The sequence below is a fragment of the Scardinius erythrophthalmus genome (assembly GCF_964197995.2).
Source record: "Scardinius erythrophthalmus genome assembly, chromosome: 7".
In the NCBI taxonomy this organism is placed as follows: domain Eukaryota; kingdom Metazoa; phylum Chordata; class Actinopteri; order Cypriniformes; family Leuciscidae; genus Scardinius; species Scardinius erythrophthalmus.
The window spans coordinates 30324589-30343952 of NC_138227.1; the positions used below are offsets into that span (position 1 = coordinate 30324589).

The 19364-nt window shown below is 37.1% G+C and overlaps 2 protein-coding genes across 2 annotated transcripts in view; both read right to left on the bottom strand.

The window, feature by feature from the left end:
• Positions 1–1769, bottom strand: part of LOC308693453 (uncharacterized protein) — a 43853-nt gene extending 42084 nt beyond the window's left edge. Inside the window, exon 1 of the mRNA XM_081370351.1 lies at positions 148–1769. Coding sequence (XP_081226477.1) covers positions 148–1675 — 1528 coding nt within the window. The 5' untranslated portion in view covers positions 1676–1769. The remainder of the gene's footprint in view (positions 1–147) is intronic.
• LOC308693792 (uncharacterized protein) lies at positions 1681–19066 on the bottom strand (the record flags this gene model as incomplete). The annotated part of the gene is made up of 14 exons (XM_081370890.1): positions 18704–19066; positions 18018–18094; positions 16937–17053; positions 16633–16743; positions 16252–16482; positions 15982–16098; positions 15655–15765; positions 8498–8614; positions 8132–8248; positions 7896–8012; positions 5209–5617; positions 2817–2880; positions 2362–2454; positions 1681–2102 (listed from the first exon to the last, which is right to left on the bottom strand). The coding sequence occupies exons 2-14, from the start codon at positions 18032–18034 to the stop codon at positions 1681–1683; spliced, it is 2043 nt and encodes a 680-aa protein (XP_081227016.1). The 5' UTR covers positions 18035–18094; positions 18704–19066.
• Between the last annotated feature and the right edge of the window lie 298 nt (positions 19067–19364).

The following is a 19364-nucleotide window of genomic DNA, read 5'->3' on the forward strand; positions in this document are numbered from 1 at the left end:
GTGCTCCACTCGTGTTTAATTAGGTTTGATTATCTGAATGTGCTCCACATGTGTTTGATTAGGTTTAATTATCTGAACTTGCTCCTCCCAAACGTTGTTAATAAAACATAATGTGTTTTCATTTAAAATGTTTCACATGTATCTCACCATCTACTGGTATTGGTGTTTCCTCACTAGGTTTGCTGGTGACGTCCTCATAGACAGCAGAGACTCTGACTCTATAGCAGGTGCTGTGAGGAACAGTTAATGTACATTCACACTGAGGTCCTTGTGTTAGTACTGATGACCAGCCCTCTAGTCCTGCTTCTTTATACTCAACCATATACCGCAGCACTGGACAATCTTCATCAGCTTCAGCTTTCAACCAGGTGACTCTGAGAGTGTCTCTGTCCAGCTTATTCACTAAGGGTTGCCCAGGTGTTGCTGCAAACACTGTATGAAAGTTCATAATCTTGCTGAAGTTGCTCATCCAGTCCTTCTCAATAACTGAATACCTCAGCTGATATTGATGGCCGGATTTTAGATTTGATATCATACAGGTTTCCTTGAAAGGTTTGGCATCAAAAATGATCTGTTTCCATGTGTTGTTGTTCATTCCACCATCAAATAAAGCCCTGATCTCTACCACATATCTCTTGTTTTTGGTGTGTGGTTGATTCAGTTTCAAGGACACACTGGTGTGTTTTATCTGAACCATTTGGTCAAGATTTGGTTTTGTTCCTAGCTTTACATTATTACTCACAATCCTCCCATCATGATAAAACTGCACAGAGTATTCTGGAAAATCATCATTAGGTATCGACGCAGCAATGAACTTGGTTTGTTCTGCATCTTCATTCTCCTCTTTGGCAGCAATAAACAGCTGTACATCAATGAGCACTTTCTGGTTGATGCTAACAGGCTTTAACAGCAGTAAATCACTTGGCATTATGTGATCAGATTTATTGTGGTGCCTCAGAGCAGTTAGGAATGAATCTTCAACATCTTGAGATGTAAGACTAAAACACATCACTCTGGTTATCTGAGAGTGACTGATGACCTGCTGTAACTCTGCCTGTGATTTCACAACAGTGATGTCTGCAGCTTTGCAGTCACTCAGAATCTTCAGCTCAGTTTCTTTATTCTCCAACCACTGGTTTGTTTTCTCTGCACTGAATGGTGATTTGTTATGGCTTTCAAAGAGATTTTGCAGTCTCTTCTCCTCTTCTTTAGCAATTTCTGCAATTCTTCTGTGCAAATCAGTCATGTATTCATGCAAAAGATCTGAAAACTGTACAAGTTTATCCTTTAGAGCTGGAAACCCCACAATCACCTTTACATTCATGCAGTCTGTTATCATGTCCTGACACACCCTGATCTGTTTTCTCAGATGTTCCAGAATATTCTCAGCTTGTTGCATCAAGTTTTCACTGACTCCACTCAGAGCAGCACACACTGAGCTCTTGTCCAGTTTCTTCAGAGGATACAGCCAGACCTTCAGAGGAACTGCTCTCTCACCGTTAGATCCAAGCAGTGTCGGCAGAGAACCGTAGATCTCAACAGCCTTATCAAAAGACACTGGACTCTTCCAATCGCCCACATCAATGTAGAGACTACAAGCAAGTAATGAGCTTTTAGCTTTTTCACCGGCATTCAAGCTTGAAGTTACATCGTTTGAACAAAAGGTAGAGGTCATCTTTTTTAAAACATCAACAATTTCTGCATTTTTCTCACAATCTGAGCTCTCACTATCAAAAACCAAAAAAGTTTGACATCCAAAGTACACAGCGGTGACCACGTGTGTTGTTGGGTTTGACCAACCAATGCAGAGGGCGCTGCTTCCTGTAACAGTTTTGGGCTGATCATGTCCAGTCTGGTGGTGGTTCTGTAGTGTAGTGTCGCTCTTTCCTGATAATGAGATTGTTCGGGGTGGTTTAGAAACGCTGCAGCCCCATTCATTTTTATTTGTCCAGTCTGGGTGCCAACTTGTAAAACTGGGGACATTTCAAGGACTCTGAATCTTTCCTGAAGGGAGTCATTTTCCAATACCTTCACATATGTTTGTGGCCAAGGCAAAGATACTTTCATACGAGCTAAAGTATCTTCATCCCACATAAATATATCTGCAAACACATACAATATATGATTTCACTGAACAAGTATTTGCTTAATTTTTCAAGACTGTTACAGTTTTTATAGAATTTAAATGTTGTTAATTGCAATAATTGTTAAACTGACTGCCCTTTAAGAAACAATTGTGTAAGCTCTTAAAATGCCCAAAAAATTAACAAAAAATCACATCTTGTTTTCTGCCATTTTCTTCTGTTGTTATTGAAGTTTTAAGGTTGTTTATTTATAATATTTCCTCTACAAAAACCTCACCTTGGCAGAAAGAATTGCTGTGACTGTCGTACAACATTCCAAGGCTTAAAGGACGACCTAGAGCAGCCATCTCAATCACATCTGAGGGAAAATCTGAAAATCATACAAACAGAAAAACGTGTAATAAACGCGTTTAAACAGCTGAGGCAGTGATACTTTTCTACGCTGATGCATCTTCATTCAACAGAATGATATTTAAAAAAAAAAAATAATGTATGATTTCATTAAACAATTATTTGCTTTTTTTTTTTTAAACACTTTTATTTTTGATCCTGTCACAAAAAGAAATGTATTGGGGAATAATGCTCAAAACATTAAATCTCAGGTTGTCAAATAATAAAATGGAATCATTACATGATATTCTGATCTGTAATAAACAAATGACCCCAAAAACTAAAGTGATTCTTTGACAGAAATAGTTCATTTAAATAAATCAAGACACTGTATTCACCCACCATTACAGTGAACTTCAAATGTTTTACACAAACGTTTTATCTGTGCATCTCTGTCTTTCAAGGTCTGAAAAAAAAACATCAAATTAAAATCTTAAAAATTTAAAAAACATAATTTAAGAGAATATCAAAATATTTGCTCCAACAGGTGAGTTTTCTAAAAAGCATCTGATGTTACCGCATCCAGTTCAGTCACTCTTGAAGTCAATTCTCTGATTTCATCTTGTGATTTTCCCTCTACTTTAAGTGGTAAATTAATAGCCTAAACACACACACACACACACACACACACACACACACACACACACACACACAACAACAACAAAAACCCACATTGATATAGCCTAAGTCAACGACACTATATTTGATTAGTGAACTTGAAACCTAGATGAGCAAAAACCATATTTACAAACAGTAATTCAGCAGTGCCAGTTCAGGGGCATACAGTACGTAGTAGATGCACAAGTTCATTAAATGAGACAAATTAGTAAACAATTAACAGCAGGGCTCCAAACAAAAAAATCAATTAAGGAGCCAATGGCTCCTATAGGGGAAAAAAACAGGCGCCAAATATTTTTTTTAAGAGCCACATAACAATGCACTTACTTTTAGTCACCCTGTTGTGTGCATGTCTCTCCTCTTCTTACAGTTTCAGCATTTTCATCTTGTGAATGTTCTGGGAACTGGAGCTTATTTGGTAACTGAATGTCACTTCCGACTTATGAACTATTTCATAAGTTCATATTTTGGCGCTTTCACTCAGTGAAACGTTCACGCAAAGCATCTCATTTCATGACGTTAACAAAACAAATGAAGCGATAGGCTAGGGGTGGGCGATATGGCAAAAATATCATATCACGATTTTTTTCAGGAAAATCACAATTCACGATTTTATCACGATTCTTTTTTATGTTGGTTTTACTATTTTGTGACTGAGCATTACAGCCAAACTAATGTCCATATTTTAAACACAAAGCCTTAGGTAACAAAATATAAAATAAAAAAGAATGGCAGAAAGGGGCGAAGATAAAAAATGTAGTCATTATTTTCTTTGTTATTAAATATTCAGATCAAAGATAAACATTACACATACACAACTTAATATACAAATGAAATAAAGAGTGTTTTGTTTTCAGCTACAGTAGGTGTATTTAACAGTAGCATTGAAGAAAGTAATTAAATTAACAAATATGAAAATAAAACAAAACATAGACTTCACTGTATAAATTATAAATTGATACTTATCAAAGCTACTATTAAAGTTATCAGTCAAGAGCAGTGAGTAATTTTCTCTTTGCATTTTGTTGTTTCATTAACATTAAAGGGATAGTTCTAAAAATTCAAATTGTCATAATTTACTCTCTCAAGTTGTTTTAAACTTGAATATTTTTTTTTTTCTTCTGTTGAAAATAAAAGTTATTTGGACGAATGTGGGTAACCAAACAGTTGATGTCCCCAGTGACTTCCATAGTATATTTTTCTCCTTTGGAAGTCAATGGGGACCAGCTACTGTTTGGTTACCCACATTCTTCAAATTATTAATATTAGAAAATATTAGAAGGAAATTAATACAGTTTTGGAACAACATTAGAGTGCGTAAATAATGAGATAATTTTTATTTTTGGGTGAACTATCCCTTTAAGGACAAGCGGCAGCGTGTTTACTATTGCTACTGTCTCTTTAAGAGCTGAGCGCGACACGTCTAATGTACACGCATTTTGACAAGCAGATTTTCTCTCAATTTTCTCAAGTTTGCTTTCACTTTAGACATAACCGACTTTGTTTATGCAAACCTTGTGTGTATTTAACAGTATTAGCACAATAAGACTCGAAAGATAACTTAGTCCAGTATCCAGGCGCTGGTAGACAGGCTTTTAGTGCATGTGAGCTTCACATGTACGCGCTGAGAAACGCACACGTTAGAACAGCGCATCAGCACGCGAATTAAATGTTTAACCGACAAGGCATTAAAGCACATGCAAATTAATAACTTTTGTGAACTGCAGTGTCCCGTTCCGCTGCGTTAACATTTCATGTGAATATACGTCGCGTTGTTCAGTATGTTGGGACAGAGGCGCCAGAACAGCAACTAGAATGCACGATTCTACGATATTTCTTCAAAAGCAGATCGTGGAGACATTTTAATCGTCCATGATCAAAAATCGTCATATCGCACACCCCTACGATAGGCTACTGGTTATAAAACATGCACGTAGGATGCAAATTTTACAATCAAAGGGAGTAAATTTGTATTGTCGCCAATGGCGACCTTGGCAGAAATTTCACTCGCAAATAAATATTTTTGGTCGCAAATGCGACCATTTTAGTCGCAGTTTGGAGCCCTGAACAGTAGTACAATATCTTCTAGTGACAGATAAATAGGGTTTCTAATCACCTCCACCAGGCTGTGCCTCTGCAGTGCTGGTACTGTGTAGTGTTGTCTGATGTGCGTCTCACAGTAAGACACAGTGCAGGTCAAACAGGATTTAACAGCTTTGAGCTTCTTCTCAGTGCAGATATCACAGGGCACATCTTCAGGTCCAGCGTAACAGTGAGCATGAAGAGCAGGACTAAATCCTGCCTTCTGGAGTTCCTCAATCAGTTTAGACAAAGCAACATTTACACTCAACACTGGACGATCTCTGAACCTCTTTCTGCACTGAGGACAAGTGTAACCTCCAGCTTGAGTTGGTTTGCTCCAGTAGATCTCAATGCAGTGTTTGCAGTAACTGTGTCCACAGGGGATGGAAACTGGATCCTTAAAGACCTCTGTGCACACTGAGCACTTGTAGTGATCCTCTGTGCTGTGGAAACATCTGTGGTTACTACATTTTATCACTTAATTATTATGAACCCAGTGAGAACAATATAAAAACAACAATAGATTGATGTATATAGTGCGTGTAAATTAACATAATAGTTAAAAATAATGCCCAACATGTTCATATGAATTCAATGAAACATGCAAGTTTAAACATGCAATTAAAATTTTAATTATGGGAAAATCACTTCACACTGTCAGTTTATCTTCCACAAATGCATACAATACCATTTAAAGGGTTAGTTTTTAATTAAGATATTTTTGATTAAATCTGAGAGCTGGCTCACTCCTCCATTGGCTTCTATGTAATTGAAACTTGCCGGCCCAGAAAGTTAGTAAAGACATCGTTAATATAGTCCAAGTGACTACAGTAGCTCAACTAGGGCTGACCGATATTCTGTTTTAACATCGACATCGCGATGTGCGAATGAGCGATAGTCACATCGCCGGAACATGCGATGTGAAGGGTAACGTTAGTAGTACTGGTAGTACCCATAAGAGAACGGTAGCACACAGTAAACACGAGTTTGTTGTATGGCTTTTTGCTGGGGTGACATACGCGTTCTGCGTGCCTGCACAGTGATTGGTTCGCTGTGCCGCAGCTCACCGTGCTCACAGCCAACATTCACAAATGCGCGACGAAGAGGATCCGCCGCAAAAAAAGTAAAAATCAGCTATTTGGGACTAGCCTATTTCGTCTACAAAAAGGAGGATGTTGACCAAAAAGAGGTAGGCTACTTTGCTGGAGTGTTATAAAGTTGTGGATGGTTGTCTTTTTTAAACATTCGTTTATTTTTCGTGTTCGCATTTATGAGGAAAAAACAATGTTACGTGATATTACGGACGCGACCGCTATGAAAGCGGCACTAAAAGACTGCTTTAAAACTTTCACAGAGACCTCAAACAGAAAGCACAAAGCCTTTCTTTAAAACGAATTTCGTTTTGTATTAATTGTATCTTAATTTTAATCAGTATTTCATTATCCAATTTCCTGGATTTAATAATGATTAATAATAATTAAATATAACAGCCAGCGCCTGAACCCGAGATTAAGCTATGATCCATGAACCGAAACTCAGCGTAAAAGGTAGCCTACTCGCCTCACACACCTAAAAAAAAAAGAAAAAAAAAAGAAAGAAATATATCTATTATCTACAGAAATCTCTACTTTTAAACAGAACCATTAAAAAAAATATAGCTATATTTAATCTGTATGAAAAGTGCATTTCTCCCGATCACTGCTGCGAAGATCGCGAGTCAGTATATTGTCAACTTCATCTTTACAGAAAACACTTGTTTATTAATAAACAATTAAAATGTCTCATTGTAATATTTTACATATTATTAATCATTACTTTTGCTGGGTCTAGGTGCCGTTTACATGAACGCGTCACTGAATCAGCACAGAAAACATAATTTTTCAGGTCCTAGAACCCGAAGAACGTGAGGTCCTGCGTAGAACGTTCACCGAATTCTGAGAGAAATATGTTTCTGGAATAAAATATTAAGTGGCCTTTTTGTTACTTGTAATGAAGCTTGCTTATTAGTGAAATTATTAATAACATGGAATGGTAATTATTGACTTTAGCCTGGATTGATGGCTCGCAATATCGCGATATATATCGTTGGGAAAAAAATATCGCAATGTAATTTTTTTTCCAATATCGTGCAGCCCTAAGCTCAACCATAAGTTTATCAAGCGACGAGAATACATTTTGTGCGCAAAAAGAAACTAAAATAACGACTTTATTCATTATTAATTTTCTTCTGTGTGGGTCTCTGAGTGAGTTCACGTAGTGTAACAGTGCAGCGCTTCTGGGTTGTGCATCAGAACATAGGCTCACTATTGGCCGACGCTGGTCATGTGTGTGATACGTGTGATGCTGGCCCAGAAGCACTGCGCTGTTACACTACGTGAACTCACTCAGAGGCACACACAGTGGAAAATGAATAGTTGAATAAAGTCTAGGGGGGATTTGCGCACAAAAAGTATTCTCGTCGCTTGATAAACTTAAGGTTGAGCCACTGTAGTCACTTGGACTATTTTAAACAATGTCTTTTTTAACTTTCCGGGCCGGCAAGTTTCGATCGCATAGAAGCCTATGAAGGTGTGATCCAGCTCTCAGATTTCATCAAAAATATCTTTATTTGTGTTCCGAAGATGAACGAAAGTCTTACGGGGTTGGAACAACATGAGGGTGAGTGATTACTGACAGAATTTTCATATTTGGGTGAACTAACCCTTGAATATAATTTCATACCTTCTAACCCTGTAACTCTGAGCTCCATTTCCGAACGCAATCAGTCTGTCTATTGACTGCTCACTTTTCAGAGAAAATAATGAAAGTGCTGGAGATGTTGCTTCATGTGGATTTAAACTGCAGGAGGAGAGACAGCTTGAGTTAAACAAGTGCCGTTTTGTACCTAACAAACTGTTTTTATTTATTCTACAATAAGCTAACTGTTTTTACACCCCTGACAATGTAAATTCTCATACTTCTCTCCCATGTAACTTTGTGCTCCATTGTTGAACACAATCGGTTGATCCATTGACTGTTCACTCTTTACAGACAGGAGTGAGAGTGCTGGAGATGGTGCTTCATCTGGTCTCAGGCTGTGATAGTGTAAATGAGGTTATAAACAAACAGCACAAAGACATAAAAAAAAAAAAAAAAAAACGGATGATGGGCACAGCCTTCCTAGGATCTCAGAGAGAAATGTCATCCTTTCCTTTCTCTTTTTTTTCAGAATGATATAAACAACATGACAATATACCTAAATGAGACAAATGAACCATACAAAAATTGTTGGTAATAACAGGATCACTAATGCATACCAAAGATACAGTAGCAAATTCTCATACCTTTTAACACTGTAAAGCTGACTTCTGTCATTTAACACAGTTGGTCGATACATTGAATAGTCGCTTTGCAAAGAGAAGTACGAAGTTGCGGGAGATGGTGCCTCATCTAGCCTGAGACTTGAAAATATGAAAACATGATCCTGTCACAAACATGAGTTTAAAAATTTTCATTTTCAAATTTTCAACATTCTCTGTTGCACATGAACTCTCAGAAGCGTGCTTTTTATTCACTGGATCCACTTATCCCTCTGATTGAAAATAAGTTTGTGCTTTTCTTCACCACCTGCCTCTCTACACGGCTGCTATCTGTCTGTCTGCAGTGTATAAATATTATAGCAGTCTGTCTAGGGAAAACATCTCTTTACCTGCTAGAAACCAAATATATGGGATGGATGATAATAGCACCATACAGAACAAGTTAATCAGATAAAAAAAAACCCTGTTCCCATGCCCAATATCATCAATGCAAGCTAAGTAGCTTTCTTTCTAAGTAGCTACATACGTTAGCATGACTGCAGCTGGTAGCCAATGAACATTATCGTTTCATTCTCTGTTAGTTTGTTCCTCATTTTTGAAGTTGAACAATCTGTGAATTTAAATGCAACCTCATAATGTAAGGGAGATATAAGGGGATTTGGGCAATTTTGCGATTAAACTTTACCTCATGCAAACGCAATAATGTGCTTAATCTCATAATCATGGTAACCATATTCCTATTAATACTTTGGTCCTCTTCGCATGTCGAATGTTTTATTTTTTATTTCAATGAAATTAATTTACTATATTTTAGTTTGATAATGTTTTATATTTACTTTTTTTAGGGGATTTTATTATACAAAATTAATTTTACGCTGTATTTATAATCCATTTATTCACTTTTTGAGCATAGACCTGAAAATTTAATTTCCAACTTAAACGGTCGTAAATATTTAATGCTTTAGAGCGCAGACTTAAGTTTGGTCTCTTTTTAAAGACGAAACTTGGCAGATTATTGCTGTGAAAGAAGTTTAAAAAAATTGAACAGTGAAAAGTTACAGAAATTTACGTTTATTGTTATGAAAAATGCACAAAAATACTATTTTCAATTTTATATGAAATATTTATTTTTAAAAGCACGTTTTACTCTAAAACGACAAGGAAATCAAAGCCATACATCAGAACAAGCTGTGTTCCAAATTTGAGCTTGATATATATAAAAAAAACGCTTTCCATCAGATTTTGTTTGGCTGCAGTACCAAATGCTTACACTTGATGAAATTTGTCTCCCATTCATTTCCAATACTGTCGTTTTTGACCGCAAAGGAGCCAAGTGTGACCATTTTTTTACGATCCTTTAACATATCCAAATCATTTATGATTCACATAGCTAATGCGACAAAAGTCACCAGGTGTCACCCCATTCTGATGAAGCAAAAAATAATAATAATAAATAAATTCAAAACTTAACCCTTTCACATGTAAGTTTAAAATATTCTGGCTGACCCCCCAGCGTGAGTTTTTCAAGGCGACCGTCATTTAGAACGTGTCACTTTATGGTTTCCACAGTGACACGTCATTGCTTGTCACGTGACACACCGCAGCCACAACAGCGCTGAATGAATGATCTTCTTTTATGGCATTTTTCCTTTTTTATTCAAAATATCCACAAATTTGTTAGCTATAGCATGAAATATCTGATATTCCGATTGTCAAATATATGTAAGTGGATGTGTTTTGTTGTTTAAACACCTTTATAACAATCGCGTTAGTTGAGCTATATGCGCAATGGGCGGCACCATGTTAGTTTGTGCCACAGTTCAGAGAATCGGATCTGTTGGATTTACAACACCACTTCATCCACTTCTCTCCCGAAATACATGAAAGTAAGTGGCCGGTGAACTGAAACCTAAAATAAACATTATGTGGTTGAAAACACTGAAAAGTTGTGATATACGACAGCGCTGAGAACGTCCATCTGTGGCTCAGCGCCAGCAAACGAGTGAAAGCACATTTGAATTTAGTAGTTGATCACGTGATGCACTGACCGTTCTAATAGGCCTTTATCGCATCACAATAGAACGCCGGAAGTAGCCGCAAAAAATTGCTGAAGCAGTGTACTGCGTCTTCCGGTTATTGCGTTCACCATGGCTGCCTGTTAATTATTACTGGACTACTTCGCTCACGCATCTCCCAACAATTGTTATAACCAATCATTTAAAATGTAATAATTTAAGATAAACTTTCTTCAAAGGTTAAACCAAACTTTTATTTTGACGGGTTGCCGTGTAGACCTTTGACGGGTTGCCATGCCGTCTCTCTGTGTTTTACAAGGGGGCAATGTTTCAGAAAAAACTGAAGCTTCCCCGAGCGCGCCATTGATTAGCGGACCATCACCTGCTGTTAGCAATCCATTGACTCCCATTCATTTTGGCGTCACTTTGACAGTGAATAACTTTACATCTGAGGCGTTTAAAGTCTCCATTTGTCCATTATTTATTTCTAAAGAAACATGAAAATGTATAAAATGCTCCATTACCTTGTATCTTACGTTATGGCCCCGTAGAAGCAGTTTTTGTAAAAATAGGCTAACGATTGCGTCATAACCACGCGACTCTCTGTCGCACAGTAGAGAAATTACCGTATGGACAGGAGGAGAAGCTCGCGGGCAATCGGGAGACGTGGAGGCAAAATGACAAAATAATTAATCAGAATACTTAGCAAAAGTTGCTCCTGCTCCTAGCTCATGGACAGCTCCTACTCACACTCTCCGTCTCTGCAAGTTTCGGAAGGGAATGATTCAGATTTCTCTCGGCACAGCTACTAGAAGACAGACGGGTTGCTCACGTCACATCTACGTCGTCAAGCTCAGTTTGAGTCTGCGCAGTACGCTCAGCCATCAGGAAGTGAGTGTTTCTAATTAACTTCACTTTTCTCCGTTGAATCCAATGGGGTCGTTGTGTCCATTTCTTTTACTGTCTATGGTGTTTTATGATATGACGATAGTTTTTCTTAAATTAAGCTAAAATGCTGCTGAAGTGACTCTTGGAGCGGGTGTGTTGATGAAGTGCATTAATGTCCTCATATAGGCTGAAAACATCGCGAGTGTCATGCCTGCCTCAGTGTGTGTGTGTGGTAAATGAAACAGCGCGTCTGTGCCATTCATTCACAGAGACACGCAGAACATGCACAATTCCTATTTAAATAGTCTTTATGTGGTTTAATATTGACAGACACTGGTCTATATCACGATTTTATTTAAGTTTACTGACCTACTTTTCATCTAAAGGTAACTAAGTAACCACCGGAAGTGCGAGTACACTGCTTGGCGATTTCGAACGTTCCGAAACCAGGAAATGAGATAAAGGCCACACCTAGGGATGGGTACCGAAACCTGGTATTAAACGGGCCCCGGTGCTGAATTATGAAAGACCGCTGGATCGATAAGCTCGGACGTTATCGGTTCTGCTGTCGGTACTGGAGAAATTAAGAAAGTACACGTGCCATTTATTATTGCTATTAAGAAATTATTATCTTGCAAATTTAATCTCGCCAGCCACTTCTATATATAATAATATTGAACCATTTGTCTGTGATGCATTTTTGCTAAAGAGAGAGAGTGTGAGAGAGAAAGCGATCTTTCACGCGGAGCCACGGCGCGCACAACACAACAGCCCTGCTTAATGAGTGACGATGAGGACAGAACTAAACATTCAAACGGTTACACTTTAGATATTTGATATTAAACTAATTTTATTTTAGATTTAGATTTTGGCTTCCAATGATTATAAAAAAGATGATATTTGAGGTATAACCATTAAAAACTAAAGCCACATTCTCTCCAGCGCAACTTCCTTCCCTTCACAGCGGTGCGCTGTCATTTCTCCCTAAAACTCAAACGTAACGGCAGAATCTGCACGATCGGTGATTGTTGTAAAATGTAGTCTATACTGTTGCTAAACTGCGGGACGCGTTTGATAATAAAAGGCTATTAAAAGAAGGCCTACCAAAATTGACGAAATAGACGCTGTTCCAAATGCGGCGCGCGCTCCGAAACACACCGCAACGAGCAGGGCCGGATTAACCATTAGGGCAACTGGGCACTTGCCCAGGGGCCCATGACATCTAGGGGGCCCTGACAGGTAGGAAATACACAGAAATTTAATAAAGTTATCAAACTCTTTACGATCTTCTTCACTGCATAAAGTGCATCTACGCGGGTTCACGCGACTTTCCTCCCTCCCCGCTGAACGCCAGCGATTACTAATTCGTGAAATGCACTCCCGCTGGTTGAGCGCGGTAAAGTTCGTTTCAGTTTCGATATTAGCCGGACATTTGTTCTATAGGGTCGGTAGTTTAACAAAGATATCAATAGCAAGATTAGTTTTAACATTATATGACCATTGTATATCGACATGATGAAATATTCGTTCAAAATCATTCGTTCATTAATGCTGCATAATACCTGAGAATGCTTTGACGCGTTTCCACAGCGCACGATGCTTAAGGGAACGTCTGCCAATTCCACCAACTGCGTTAAACGTAGTCTATAATTTGTAAAATTACTTTTAACATTTAAAAACAGACGTTTTCAAATTCCAAAGCTTGCAGAAGGTTCCTAATGTCAATACTGACTTACAGCTATACAGCTTTCCTGGTAGCCTTGAGTAAATTAACATGTCTAAGAAAATGATTCATAAAACGTATAAATATCAGTTGAGCCTATGTTTATTTTCGTCATTGACACAGACGAAAATGAAAAGACTATCAGTCAAAGTTCAGCTTTAGGAGAGGTAGAAATAGGCCAGTATAAGAATACTGAGAGAATAAGAAATATGAAGATGAGGAGAGAGCAGACAAATAATCTAATGACAAGGTTTTAAAGCTAGCCTATTTCTTATAATTTTTTGGCCTTCAAAAGTCCTAAATTGCACATATGTAGGTCAGAGAAATCCAAATTTTCTCGGGGGAGCATGCCCCCAAACCCCCCTAACTACAGGGGGCCTTGAGTCTTGTTGCCCAGGGCACAGGAAATTGTTAATCCGGCCCTGGCAACGAGACAAGCAACGTATATTTTGGGCTTCGTGTGCGCATCTAAACGATCAAATATACAGTGCTATGCATAAGTTTAGACACCCATACTAAAGTTGACTAAAAAGAGGAATAAAAAATCATCTTTTGGAAACTGAACTTAATGCCTTAATTTAAAAAATTAGGAAAAATCCAACCTTTTAGGACACCAATTTTCTTTGTGAATGAATAATGTATCGTAAATAAATAAATGTTCTTCCTTAAAATACAGGGTGCATAAGTTTGGACACCCCTATGTTAAATTCCCATAGAGGCAGGCAGATTTTTTTTTTTTTTTTTTTTTTTAGGATACTATGCATCCTGATAAAGTTCCCTTGGCCTTTGGAATTAAAATAGCCCCACATCATCACATAGCCTTCACCATACCTAGAGATTGGCATGGTTTTATTTCAGTTAGCCTCTAGTTTGATTTGCATTGAGAGATGATCTTATGGAAAGTACCCCATGCCAATCTCTAGGTATGGTGAAGGCTATGTGATGATGTGGGGCTATTTTAATCCCAAAGGCCAAGGGAACTTTATCAGGATTCATAGTATCCTGGATCCATGAAGTAACTGGCCTTTAAAAATAAAAATCTGCCTGCCTCTATGGGAATTTAACATAGGGGTGTCCAAACTTATGCACCCTGTATTTTAAGGAAGAACATTTATTTATTTACGATACATTATTCATTCACAAAGAAAATTGGTGTCCTTAAAGGTTGTATTTTTCCTAATTTTTTAAATTAAGGCATTAAGTTCAATTTCCAAAAGATGATTTTTTATTCCTCTTTTTAGTCAACTTTAGCATGGGTGTCTAAACTTATGCATAGCACTGTACACACAAATATGTCAAAATGGCCGTCTTGCAGATTCACGTAAACCGTTTATTCACTTAAATACAGTTTATGTCTTAAATGGGCGTAAATAGTTTTAAGAAAATATGATGCGTAATAATGATTAGATCTGCATTTGGTCTTAAAGAGGCAGCAGTCTAATAAGCCTGCTGACGATTGCTCCATTTAATGTGAATCAAACAACAAAAGGCAAAGAGAAAATCAGTCGCAGCTCTTGAATGAATAATTTTGGCTTTTATAAGCTTTAATCTATCTATGATAAACTATGCAGTGTCATGACTTGACTTTTCTTTTTTGTTTGACCATGTGTTTGTACTTTGTTTTTGGTGTCCTATGTCTTATGAAACACAAAAGCCTGCACCCTTCTGCATAACATACATGTTTTATTTGTTTTGTTAAAGCATTGCTTTTAAATATATTTAACATTTCAGAATATAAAGCAATATTAATTATGTTCTAAATAATTTTTTTCCCTTTTTTTTTTAAATATAACAAAAAGAACCGATAAGAATACCGTTAAAGTACCGGATCGATAAGGAGTATCGGTAAGAGTAGTAATACCGTTAAAACCTTAACGATACCCATCCCTAGCCACACCGGTGTGATTGTATGCTCCAGGGACCAGCCAAGACTGATCACACCGGTGTGATCGTACGTGCGAAAGGGTTACGTTTTCGGTCATTTTTGATCGAAGAGGACCAAAGGGTTAAACTACGTACGCCAATTTTAATCACAATAAACAGGCATGTAAACTTTAATCGCATTATTACCACTCTGACCAAGGTGGGCATGTGCTCAGTTCTATAAGGATACCGTGTGTTTTTCACAGAACTTCATGAATGAGCTCTTTGACATTATTCTGAAGTTTTCTCTAGTTCTCCAAATCGCTAAACTCTGTCAATATAAGTCGCTTCCAAATAACGCTTAATCTAAAACACATCTGTTGTGTACAAACATCTGATAAACATTTTAGAAAAAGCAGTTTTACATACACTCTAAATCATAAACATCTTAAAGACATTTTCTAAATATCCATTTAACATCTGACAGGAAACATCTAAGAGACATATTGCAGATGAGCAAACACTCTAAAAAATACATCTTGCAGATGAAAATGCAGACATCAAATAGACGTCTCTGTGTGCTTGTTATGACCCTCTGAAATTCCTAATGTCTCCTGTCATTTATCCTTGCACTGACACAATTAGCACCCCATTATAAACACCTAACAGAGTAAATGATCATATTTTCATACCCATTGTAACTAGGAGTTGCCTTGTTGAATGCAATCAGTCGATCCAATGACTGATTACTTTTTACAGACAGGTGTGAGAGTGCTGGGGATGGCGCCTCATCTGGTCTCACTCTTTGATAAATTAAGAAAAAAAAAAAAAGAGATTGTTTTAGGTTTATAATCCATTCGAACAACCTTAAAACAAGCATTTATTTAACATAAAATGCAGATATAGCCAGAATGAGAACATCCAGAATAAACTTTTTTTTTTTTTTTTTTTTACACTACACAGTGTAAAAACTTTTTTAAGAAAGTACACTACACAATAAATATGATACTATCTCGTACCTTCTAACCCTGTAACTCTGAGCTCCATTTCCAAACGCAATCAGTCTGTCTATTGACTGCTCACTTTTCAGAGAAAATAATGAAGGCGCTGGAGATGTTGCTTCATGTGGATGTAAACTGCAGGAGGAGAGACAGCTTGAGTTAAACAATGTACAAGAGATATTTTATGCAAACAAATATAGTTTTGTAGCAAATAAACTTTTTTCTTTTCTTTATTATACAATAAACAACACAATATCATCAACCTCCTGACAGAGTAAATTCTCATACTTCTCTCCCATGTAACTTTGTGCTCCATTGTTGAACACAATCGGTTGATCCATTGACTGTTCACTCTTTACAGACAGGAGTGAGAGTGCTGGAGAGGGTGCTTCATCTGGTCTCAGACTGTGATAGTGTAAATGAGTTCTGTCGTTTAACACCTTTGGTTGATACACTGAATTGTCACTTTTTAGAGATATGTATGAAGTTGCAGGAGATGGTGCCTCATCTGGTCTGAGACTGTCAGGATGGGACAGAGAAAACATGACTTTAAAACGTTATGCAAGACAAGAATAGTTTCATAGCTGAATTGTTTTTCTCTTCTTTACTATGCAATAAGCATGCAATTTATAAACACTAAACAAAAGTAAATTCTAATACTTTTCATACCCAATGTAACTAGGGGTTCCATTGTTGAATGCAATCAGTCGATCCAATGACTGATCACTTTTTACAGACAGGTGTGAGAGTGTTGGGGATGGCGCCTCATATGGTCTCACTCTTTGATTAAAAAAAAAAAAAAAAAAGTGAGATTGTTGTTTCCATTTGAATAGGTAATCCATTCGAACAACCCTAAACCATGCATTAAATTTACACGTAAAATTGTAGATATAATCATAATGATAAAAAGAATAAACTACTTAATACTTTTTGTTTTTACACAAACAAAGCATAATCTGATAATATCTCATACCCTCTGACCCCGAGACTCTGTGCTCCATCTCTTAATGCAATCGGCCAATCCATCGACTGATCACTTTTTACAGACAGGTGTGAGAGTGCAGGTGTTGACATCTCTTCTTGTATCACTCTTCGATAAACATCAAAAATGACATTAACATCAAACATTAAACATTAAACATAAAGCTTAGCATAGTGAGGAATTGAAAGGTCTACAAAATCCTTGAAGTAAACTCGGAAAGAAAATCTATTCGTAAGCTACATACAGCATTTGTCAAGTTTCTACCCAGTATCTTATTTATAATAATTAGCCAAGTCTGAAGGTATATAGATTCTGCAGATGTTGTTACATACAGTAGTTTTAACATAAAATAATATTAAAGGGTTAGTTCACCCAAAAATGAAAATTCTGTCAGTAATTACTCACCCTCATGTTATTCCAACCGCGTAAGACCTTCGTTCATCTTCGGAACACAAATTAAGATATTTTTGATGAAATCTGAGCCATATCTGAATCCTCCATAGGCTGCTATGGTGTCCGAAACTTGCTGGCCCAGAAAAGTTATTAAAGAGATCGTTAATATAGTCCAAGTGACTCCAGTGGCTCAATCTTATGTATATCAAGCGACGAGAATACTTTTTGTGCGCAAAAACAAACAAAAATAACGACTTTATTCCACCATTCATTTCCTTCTCTCTGGACCTCTAGTTGGTTCGCGTAGTGTTTTTGCGCAGTGCGTCCGTGTTACACGTCACCACGTAGGCTCACTATTGGCCGACGCGCGTCATGTGTGTAATGCGTGATGACGTGGAACACAGACGCGCAGACACCTAGCAGCCTATGGAGGAGTGAGACATGGCTCAGATTTCATCAAAAATTATTAATTTGTGTTCCGAAGATGAACGAAGGTCTTACGCGGTTGGAACAACATGAGGGTGAGTAATTACTGACAGAATTTTCATTTTTGGGTGAACTAACCCTTTAAGACTGCAAACTATGCAAGATGAGCATGGAAGGTCACTGACAAATTATAATTGTTTATCATATAAAAATAGTACACTACATAATCATCTAAAAGACTAAATTCTCATACACAATAGATCGATCCATTGACTGGTGCCTGTTTAGAGTCAGGTCTGACAACGCTGGGGAGCTTCATCTGGTTTCACCCTTTGATACAGAGAAAATAGTGAGATTATTCTTATGTAAATATGGATTGTTGTACACAGCATACTCTGGTAATAAGGAATTAGTTTCATATATGAAATACAAACATGGAATCAATAAAAGAGACAATTTGTATAATAAACACAGGTTTTGAAAATCCAGTAAAAGTCCTGTAAATAAACATATGTTTTATGTAAACATGTAAAACTCAAAGTGAATTACATTACATCATTTAAAAGTTTAAATCATGACGTTCAAATGCATTTAAAACTGCATATAAATGCTGTCTTCATGAAACACGCAAGTAATGAAGGACCTAAGCTGCCTAGTACACTTCACTTTGACTGCATGGGCACAGTAAAAAAATAAAATAAAATAAAAAGATTTAAAAAATCAAATTGTATTTAGCTATTTACACAGATATTGCTCTCTGAAAACATCTGAAAACTCCCAAAAGAATGAACTCTGGAGAACGCGTCCAAAGAATGTAGTTTAATGACCAAACGTCTCAGTAACACAGATAAATTGAGGCCTAACAATAATCACATTATTTATCTCATAACTGATATTCATTTGCCTCAAGTAAAACATTTCAAGGTGAAGCACACTTACCAGTTAAACCTACAGCTGCTCTTCTTCATTATGGGAGTAATTATGCATTGGAAAGCATTGTTTTCGTGCGACCTTATCACAGACAAGATGTTGGCGAAAAATGTCGAATATTTCGTAAACCAATTCAATCCTTGGCGTTAGACACGTAGCCTACATATGCCTACCTGAACCGTCCAAAATAACAATAATAACAGAGTTTAAAAAATGATAAATTTGTGCATCAAGGCAACAAGCGTGTGGCTCACTCCTATTGCTTTTACTTTCGCTTTACTGGCTTTTCCGTTACTTTCTACTGGTTGAATGTGCAGAGGCAACGATTCCTGATTTTACATAGCACACAAACCTTTCGTATCCGATTGTGTTTTTTTATTTTTTATTTTATTTTTTATTATTAGCTAGATTACACCTTGCATTCCAGAGTCTCTAGTCTTGATATCTTTCACTGAGTAAAGTAAGCCTGCAGCGGGTTATTTATGCTCGCGATTTAAACCATGCCTGATTCCTGCCTCAACGTGACTGAGATTTAAAGAGAATTCCACTGAATGTTTTGCTCCAGTGAAAAAGCTTCTCGATGCAAAGAACAACAAAGTTCTTCAGCTTACCTTTGGTTGTTGATGTTATGCTAAAATGTTTTTTATTTGATGGCAAGGGCGTAACTTTG